At 41.1% G+C, this 8696-nt stretch overlaps 1 protein-coding gene across 1 annotated transcript in view; it reads right to left on the bottom strand.

Moving 5' to 3' along the window:
• Positions 1-438: 438 nt before the first annotated feature.
• sema4gb (sema domain, immunoglobulin domain (Ig), transmembrane domain (TM) and short cytoplasmic domain, (semaphorin) 4Gb) overlaps positions 439-8696 on the bottom strand; it is a 60109-nt gene continuing 51851 nt past the window's right edge. The window contains exons 14-15 of the mRNA XM_085416931.1: positions 7486-7547; positions 439-6899 (exon numbers count right to left, since the gene is read on the bottom strand). Coding sequence (XP_085273057.1) covers positions 5932-6899; positions 7486-7547 — 1030 coding nt within the window. The 3' untranslated portion in view covers positions 439-5931. The remainder of the gene's footprint in view (positions 6900-7485; positions 7548-8696) is intronic.

Here is an 8696-nt window from a genome sequence, read left to right as displayed (position 1 = left end):
TCATCACGCCCGCCATCCCTGATGGGAAATGGCACAGCTTGACCTGCGCAAGGACACTAAATAAAGTTGTTGTTGCTTAGTTACAGCTGTGAATGCTGCTCTAAAAATGGTAATTTTTACCCGCCTCCTCTGTACCCTGAGTCTATGTTATACCTCTGGCTCATATAAATGACTATGGGGTGGAGTGGGGTTCATTCCCTGTGGAGGACAGTGGCCTTGCTACTCGCCACAAGCTAAAAACAACCAGGTATCTTGAGAGAAGAACCGAGTGAGAACATATTTTGCATGTTGTTTCATGACTTCCTCTCAGGGCTGTTGACAATGAACCTTTTTTCCCCCAAGCTAAAGGTCATCCAAACACTTTTTTAAGCTACATGAACGCCAGAGGAAATTGAATGACATGAAATAAATAAGACATGAGATATCACTTTGGCCAGGTATAATCTGATAAGACAACAAAGAGAAGTTCATTATCTACATCAAAAATAATACAGAACCAGCTTGAATCAAAGTGTCACAGTTTACAGGGGTTTTAGTATGCATGATTTTTAACAAAGCACATAAGAAAGTATAGTGCAAGCTGTGAACTGTTTAGGCCCGACACAAAGAAGAAAGTACATCTACATAAACAGCAGGATAATTTTTGCTATGGAATTAGCAAAAAACAAAACAAAACCAAAAAACCAAAACAATTTCATGTGAACGCAAAGCAGCCAACGTGTTAACTAATTAAGTTTAAGTCCATAGTACAGAATAGAGTGTTTATTGTAAACGAATTGCCCTTGAATGACAGTGAAATAGCAGCAGTAATGACCTTAGATTCAGGTGAAACTTCCACTATGTTCAGTAATACCCAGACATTTACAAGAAAAAATTCTATATAACACAAACATGTTGAACACAGTAGAAGCTGCAATTATTTTACACATTTTATTGAAATTAAATGTTAACCAGCAAAAAAATAAAACAAAAACATTTTACACTGTACAATTTTGATTTAAATATATACCGTGGGCCTATTATGCAACTTCCAGTACCTTTGCATAAACCAGAGTCTAAAATTATCCTACTTGTCTTATGCTGGGCCTGTCTTGTCTTGTCTGGAAACAAGTTGTTTTAGCCTCTCTCTTTAAGCCAGCTGCCCTCTGATTGATTGACTAGCAGCAGGTGGGTGGAGCTTCTGTACATGAGATGCCATATTAGGGTTATCAGCCCTGTCTGACATCATATAGATCTAAGAGTCGGAAACTGTCAGAAAGTAAATGTAAATAGCAGTCTGAAGCTTGAGCTTGTCATTATTTGAAACTATACAAGCTAACAAGGGAAACATAAAACAACCCTTTGAATGCTTAAGCTGTCGGATTGAGAGCTTCATAACATAACAGCGTCTTAAACTGCTACAGAAAATCCAATTGTTACTTGAATTCCCACATATTCAAAAACACAAACTCAAGTGCTCTTTTAAAAGCCGGCTTTAATTGATTAGAGGCCACTGTGACCATTTGGAAATTCAGCCGGGTCCTTGAGAAGCGAGTGTGAATGTGAGCGGCGAGGGTTACAGATGATGCTGCCATGTAGAAGTAATGAGCAGTGGTAATAAAAGAGGCAGCAGAGATGGAAAGAGTTGAGGACAGAAGATTATGATCAAAACATGTGGAGTGGTTTGTTTTTTTGCTTTTTTATAAAGGGCTGATCAGAAACGGGAGATGAAGAAGATGAAGTGGCAAAGTTTGGGAGAAAGTATGAAGCAAGAACTTTAAGTTCAGGTTTTTACCACATACTGTAGTTTAAAACCATATATATGGCATTTAAAATATATAAAAGCAGGTCATTGTAAGCTTTAAATTTGTCCACTGCATTGCTTATGGATACAGGGTGTAACAAGATTATTATTTTACTAGGATACAGTAAAAATGGACTTGTGGCTTCTGGCAAAAACCTTGACAAACACACTATACTCAGTGTTTAGTAAACTGAAAAGCCTTTAACGCTGACACTAAAGTACAAAAAAACAGTCAGATCAAAGTTTGGATCATAGTGGTACTGATCTGATACTAAATACAAATATGCCCATTTAGAACAGCTTATTTGTGCTGTCACATAATGATGCTATGTACTGTAATAAAAGCACACTGAAGCTTTTGCCTGTCTGTGTGTCTGTCTGTGTGTTTTACGCTCTCTCCAAACGTATGCACCGCCCTTTGCAGATGAATCCACTCAGCAATTAAGCCTGGGAGTATTTAAGCGGAGGCAGGGGGAGAGGAGAACCTCAGTCTTTTAGTGTATTTCTGTTTGCAGTGTATGAGCTCATGGAGATTTGTGCGTGCAGTTTGCCAGCTATTTGATTAATTTCCCTTTTAGTTACAGGCTACTAAATTTTGTCGCATTCTTTTTACTTTTATGTGGCGATAGCAGCTTGGCCATGGTTCTGACTTTACTTAATTTAAAAAAAAATGTTGTTTTGTTCCTGAATCACCCAGAGACTTCTTCTGTCGCTTCCCCAGATGCCACAGACTTCCTGGGGAATATAACATGCGCACTTTTGCAGAGTTTCTCTTAAGCAATAATCATGATGTGGCTGGGTGCACATGGATTGCCAAAAAATCTGTAGTGCATAGTTTTAAAAGACCAGCTTAATAATATGCAAGCATGCAATCAGTTAAGTGCTTTGATTTGATTGAATTAATGTGGTTCTTTAGTCACAGAGAATTTCTTCTACCTCTATTTGCATAGAGTGGACTGCCTGGACTATATTATCCTCAGCAAAAAAAAAGAATGAAAAATCCATGATGCCAAAGTACAAGACACACGAGAAGACCTGCAAGTGCAAAACATCTCCTGTCTACTAGTATCGCCATCTGTTTCCTGCATGACTAACCAGGACACGCAGGTCAAATGTTTTGTGGCTGGATGTACCTGCAGAGATGACAGCGAGGCATGCAAACAGACAAGAAGCTGCTGTCCTCCCCTCGTGGAGGTGAGCCAAACACGACTCTCGCTGTCTGACAGATAAACAATGAGAGCCACCAGAGAGGGCCGCTGCTTGTGCTGAAGCTACGAGAGCTGATTCAACACTTTGCAGCAAAGACGGATCTTTATTTACCACTGGCCGTGACACGTTTACAAAAAGCTCAGAGATTCATTTCAGTCACTTCCCCGTAAGATATACACGTAGCATTTAATCATAGCGTTGTTCACCTTGTTGAGGAAATACAGTGAAGGCTGCAGTTCTTGTTGTTTTGGCATTGCACTAATGTCAGGTAAACACTGAGGATGCTTTTGTGGGCTGCAAGTGTGAAGGTCTTCTCCACTTGGGTTTGGCAACTTGCCACGTGCAGCTTTAGCAAAGCAGAGGACAAATGTGAGCCTGGCTCTCAGCGTTGTTTTAAGAGATAGATGACTAGAACTTTTTTTAATTTTTGCTGTAGAAATCCATGTGATTTCTGTTTGTTTTTTCACCTGTTTTTGTATGAAACCATGTTCTTGATGTTTTGAGAGAAAGTAAAACAGTCAATGTTATTCAGAAAACAGGCCTTAAATATAAATATAAAACAGCATCTAAAAACTTTCTTTATAGGATTTCATCAGTTTGTGGTTCCCGGTTCGCCTCCACAACCCTGAAGCCAGTCTGTGATCTACAGCAAAAGCCAATCAATCTGACCACCACGCTGACTGCTCCTTTAATAGACTGCATGTTTACTTTCATAAAGTTTTATCTCTTTTCCCACAGAGAGGCTAAAAATAGAAATACTACAGGGAAAAAAATAGTTCCAAGTTTGCTACAGGTTTTTCCATTGGCACTGGCACAGCACACTATGCTACTAACGGTTGCAACAGTGGCGTATATTTATTGCTATTTACATGAGGAAAAATCAAGGGGGGAAAGTGGCTTAAATAAATACACTAAAATGTAAGACTTGTCTTAAAATCTGTGCTCTAGTGTGCTGTATCAAAACTGGATTCTTAAAGTGATACTTTTACTAAAGTCAACATTTTAGTTATTATAATGATTGTGGCCGACGGCTTAACAGAGAAGATAAATGTTGTTTATCGAGCAAAAATGCCAAACATTCACAGCTTTCAGATCCTAAAGTGAGAAATCATAGGAAAATAATCATTCGTTACATCTCTGCAAAGGACATGCATCATAGAAAAAGTGGCTTGAAACATGACAAGCCACTCAAAACCCATTCCTGGAGCTTTGTGTGCTCAGCTTTCACTCATTTTTCCATATGCTCAATATTTTACACAAACAATTTTGTGAAAATATGGATTAATACTCTACCTCCTTTCAAGCCAGTTTAAAAATATACAAGGCTTGCTGCTCATCTCAATCAATATAAATCTAAATTTAAACTTGATTTAATTAGGCTAATCTCCCCTTCAAGGTCATCTTGTTGTGCACATCTGGATCAATTCCAGGGTAGCTATTTTTAGCACGCTCCTCCAAAAGTCCCGTTATGAACGCTTGCACTTTTGTATCTAGAATTTCACAGAGCAGCAAACATCAGCTGCTGTGTGATCCAGCTGATTACTGTTGATGCAAACTTGGTCTTTGGTTACATCCAGAATCCAAAGAGTAGCTTTCGCTGGAAGAGTCCACAGTGTCCAAGCACAAAGGTGGTGCTGCCAGGAGACATTTGTGGGGTTTTTCAATGTTTAGTCATTTCTCAGGGAGAGTTTTCCAACACTGATATTTACTTTAACCTCCTGAAGCATGTGAGAGATGACATCTGGTATGAACCATCTAAACAGTCTATAGAAAATCTTTTTTTTTAGCCACAGCAACAAAATCCGTGCTAAACACCTGCCACACATGCCAGATTTGATTGCCTCTGACATTATCCTCTTCTCCTAAAAAAATCCAAGATGATCGGTTCCAGTTTCGACACCACACATCACAGAACCAGAGCTGCAAGAGGGTATAATGGGACTTCCAAGCAGCAACCTAAAAGTAACAGCCACATTCAAAGTGCTGTAATGCTTCCTAAAGCGATATTCTTGAAGGAGAGATTGGTCAAATTTAAATCTCTTGTAGCTTTTTATTTTGTTGGGCATACACAGAACTTTACCTTCACACCACATAGGTCTTTTATTAGTCTTTAGTTTGGTAGGTTAGTGCATTTATAAAAATTTAAAAAAGACGAGAGGGGGCATGGATGCCTCCTTACTTAAGCCGTGATGACCTTGTTCATCCTAAGAGCATGGATTGTTTCATTTGCCGTTTTGTAATCTTCCTCATCAATATGTTTTTAGGACTTCTCAAAAAAGCCACTTGAAAAAGCTTCTTTTACCTCATAGAAAGGCTCACTGTGCAGTTTGTGATAATACCAGTCCACAAACACAGTCACAAGCAACAAAAAGGTGCATCTTCATACACAGGACTGGGTGGTAAAGCTGTAAGCACATTAGGTGCTACTGTTCTTAGGCCATGTTTTTAATTTATACAAAATAGCCTAATGCTTAGCATGTTTGGATGAACTATCACTTTAAGCTCCACAGATACCTAATATTACATGGTTATAAAACTTCTTAAATCTCTCCACAGTCTCGGAAATGCTTGATCACCTCCTGGCCTAATTTAGTTTTTGTATCCATGTCCTATTTTGTAACATTGGCTTTTTTGTCGTCTGACTGCCATCTTTCAGAAACTTCCAGAGAGTCTGCACTTTAGGTATCATCTTTAAGCTCCTTGGTTGTAGCAATTTTTCACAGCTCCACATTTTAGCAGTCTCTGATTAGTGAAATCCTGGGCCATTTGTCACCGAAGACACAACAGGCTGAATATTTCTGACCAAGTTATGACATGACCTGCAGGTACTCTGTGCAATTAAGAGCAGCACTTCATAAAATAGTCATTTTTCCCCACAAGTACGGATCACCTCTAGGGTAAAAATAAATAACAGTGGAATGAAGCATAAGAGGGGTGTCCTAGATGGAACTCTCATCGGGTTGCAAGTCCAGTTGTGTGTGTTTCCTTTTCTCCAGGATCCTGTTGAGCTCCTCTGTGAAGGAATGGTAGAGCGGGGACATACCGTCAGGGTCGGCCTGCCTCAGCAGCACGTAGCTGTTTCCGTTCATCTTCCTCAGCACGCTGGGCAGAGTGGCCGAGAGCCCGTTGGCATAGTCCATGTTGGGAAGCGGGGGTGGCATGGGAAGAGGAGGAGCCGGAGGAGGTGTTTTAGCTGGAGACATCTGGCCTTCACCTGGCACTATCTGGAGGAAGCCATCACCCAGGTCCCCAAAGCTCGGCACTGAGATGGACCGACGACCCTGACGGCCATTGCAGTGGCTTGAGATGGTTTTAAGTTCAAGGTGGGAGCTCCTTTTTCTCTCAGAGGCACCTAGGACTTGGAGACCTTGCTGGGAGAACTTCCGATCCTGAGAGGCTCGTCTAGTGCAGAAGCTTACATAAAGAAGGACCACAGTCAAAACCAAGCAAAGCCCACCGAGAACCGCCACCAGAGAGATGTACACGGCCTCCATGTGTCTGTAGGTCTGAAACTCAGGTCTTGAAGGAAGTGGGGCAGGAGGCGAGGGCAAGGGCTGCTCAGTGGGGCTGCCGGTAGAGAAAACAGTCGGGCTGGAAATTGTAGTGGGGTTAGTTGTGGCTGTGGGTTCCACAGGGAAGTACGGCTCTGTGTGAACCCTTACTGTGTAGAGATAGACCAGAACTGAGACTGAGTTCTCGAGAGCAAAGCAGCGGTAAATGCCGCTCTGCTGGGTGCGAGCTCCGATTATCAGGAGGCCATCTGTGCCGATCCGATAGCCCGAATTGAGGTCGTATCCCTGGAGCTCCCTGCCGTTTAGCGTCCAGCGTGGAGTTGCCAGGTTGGAGCGTAGTTCACACTGGAGTAGCACGTCGTCACCCGACATCACAGAACGCCTCCGATGGACCACTGAGGATAAAAACAAGAGGACAAGAGACATGAGATGGAGTTAAAAAGAAAAGTGAAGTGAAAAAGACAGAAGAAGACTAGTGGAACGTGAGAACGTGAGAAACAGTGTGACACAAATGCAGGAAGACAGAGCAATGAATATACAAGATGTCGGGTCACCAAGGTTACAATTTAAAAGTGAAGGTGAGCAACGTGTACAGCACCAGCATCGCTTTCCATCACATTTCATAAGCTGCTTTAAATGTAGCGAGCTCTGCAGTGCAGCCAGCAGGCCCGTCTGGCCTACAGCAAGAGAGGAACTGATTAAAATGTGTAAGCTGGGACCTGGGGGATGGGTAGGGAACATACACCTAATAAAATCCCTTAATAGATACTAAAAGCTTTAGTTTTCTGGCAGAGAAGGAAGATGGAAGGAAGATTTTTTAACCCCATCATCTGTGAGAGAGTCAGAAAAACTTATCAAGTGGGAAGGATGGTAAGGTAAAATGAAGAACTAACCTTTTTTAAAAATGAACAAAGACGCTGTGGTATAATGGATTTACAGTGTAGAAATGAAGTGCACGTGAATGTGTGAAGCAACACGTACCATTTCCTGAATTCTCCTTGCAGCCCCTGACCCCTCTCAAGATATCCTGGGTTAGGTTCGACCTGCAATAGTAATTAGGAAAAATTTGCATTTAACCTTCATTAAACTAAGAGATAAGCGTTAGAGTAAAAAGCGAGTGTCTTCTGAGAGCATAAATAACAGCGAGGTATAAAAATGCAGCAAAACTGTGATAAACAGAAACGTGATTGCCATATCATAAAGAAGATTTCTCCAATCAAGATTTCGACACAAAACTACCTGAAAGCTGCAAATATTGAGCCATTTCTGCAGCAAAGCCTTAATATCATAAAAAGAAATAAACTTGAGATAGCTTGGGTTCCCAGCAATAAGAGGAGGATACCTAAATGCTTTTTTTATGCAGCCCACTGTGGATTAGTACTAGGGATAAATTCCCCATCTCCTCCTTTATAGAAGGATTACTATAACAAAATGTTTTTCAAAGAAATAATATGGATATTGTAACTTAATAAGCTTTAAGAAGGAAGCATTACCATCCAAATCTTTTTGCTACTTTCTTTGGATGTGATGCAGCAGCAGCAAAACAAATCCACGGGGAGGGCCGAAGTGTCTGCTGCAGTAATGGAGATTAAGATGTCTGCTACTCAGTCATGCAGAGTTAATGAAGAGAGGCACAAACAGTCCCCAGTGCAAAGAGTGAACACAAGCATGCCTGTTTACTGTCATGTACCACGTGCACTTTTTTTTCCACTGGAATTAATTTACAAAATCCAGGTAAGCTCCTAGTAAACAAAGGAGGAATCTAACTTAGCAATTTTTGCATAGACCTGCATGTCCTGAAGCCTATTACACCTGATGCTGGGCAACAGATAGGATACACCTGGATGGTTTGACAGTCCTGTAAAACTGATTAGTGATATCATACAGTATTAGCTCCATCTCCAGTAAAGTGGCAGCAATGCAGCACATTTAAGCCTGTGGACACGGTCAAGTTGACCTGCTAAAGTTCAAACTGGGCATCGGAATGGGGAAGAAAGCTCATTTAAGGCACATTGAATGTTGCATGGTTGTTGGTGCCAGGTTGGATGGTCTGAGTACTTCAAAAACTGGTGATCTACAGGGATTTTCCCACACAAACATCCCTAGAGTTAACAGAGAATGAGCCAAAAAAGAGAAAATATTTTCTGGGAGAAAATTCCTTGTTCAAGTCAAAGGTCAAAAGAGAATAACCA

The sequence above is a fragment of the Rhamphochromis longiceps genome, linkage group LG8 (assembly GCF_057381845.1).
Source record: "Rhamphochromis longiceps isolate RC_006_pf linkage group LG8, R_longiceps_female_GT1.1, whole genome shotgun sequence".
Classification (NCBI taxonomy): domain Eukaryota; kingdom Metazoa; phylum Chordata; class Actinopteri; order Cichliformes; family Cichlidae; genus Rhamphochromis; species Rhamphochromis longiceps.
This window is presented reverse-complemented; position numbering and strand designations above follow the sequence as displayed.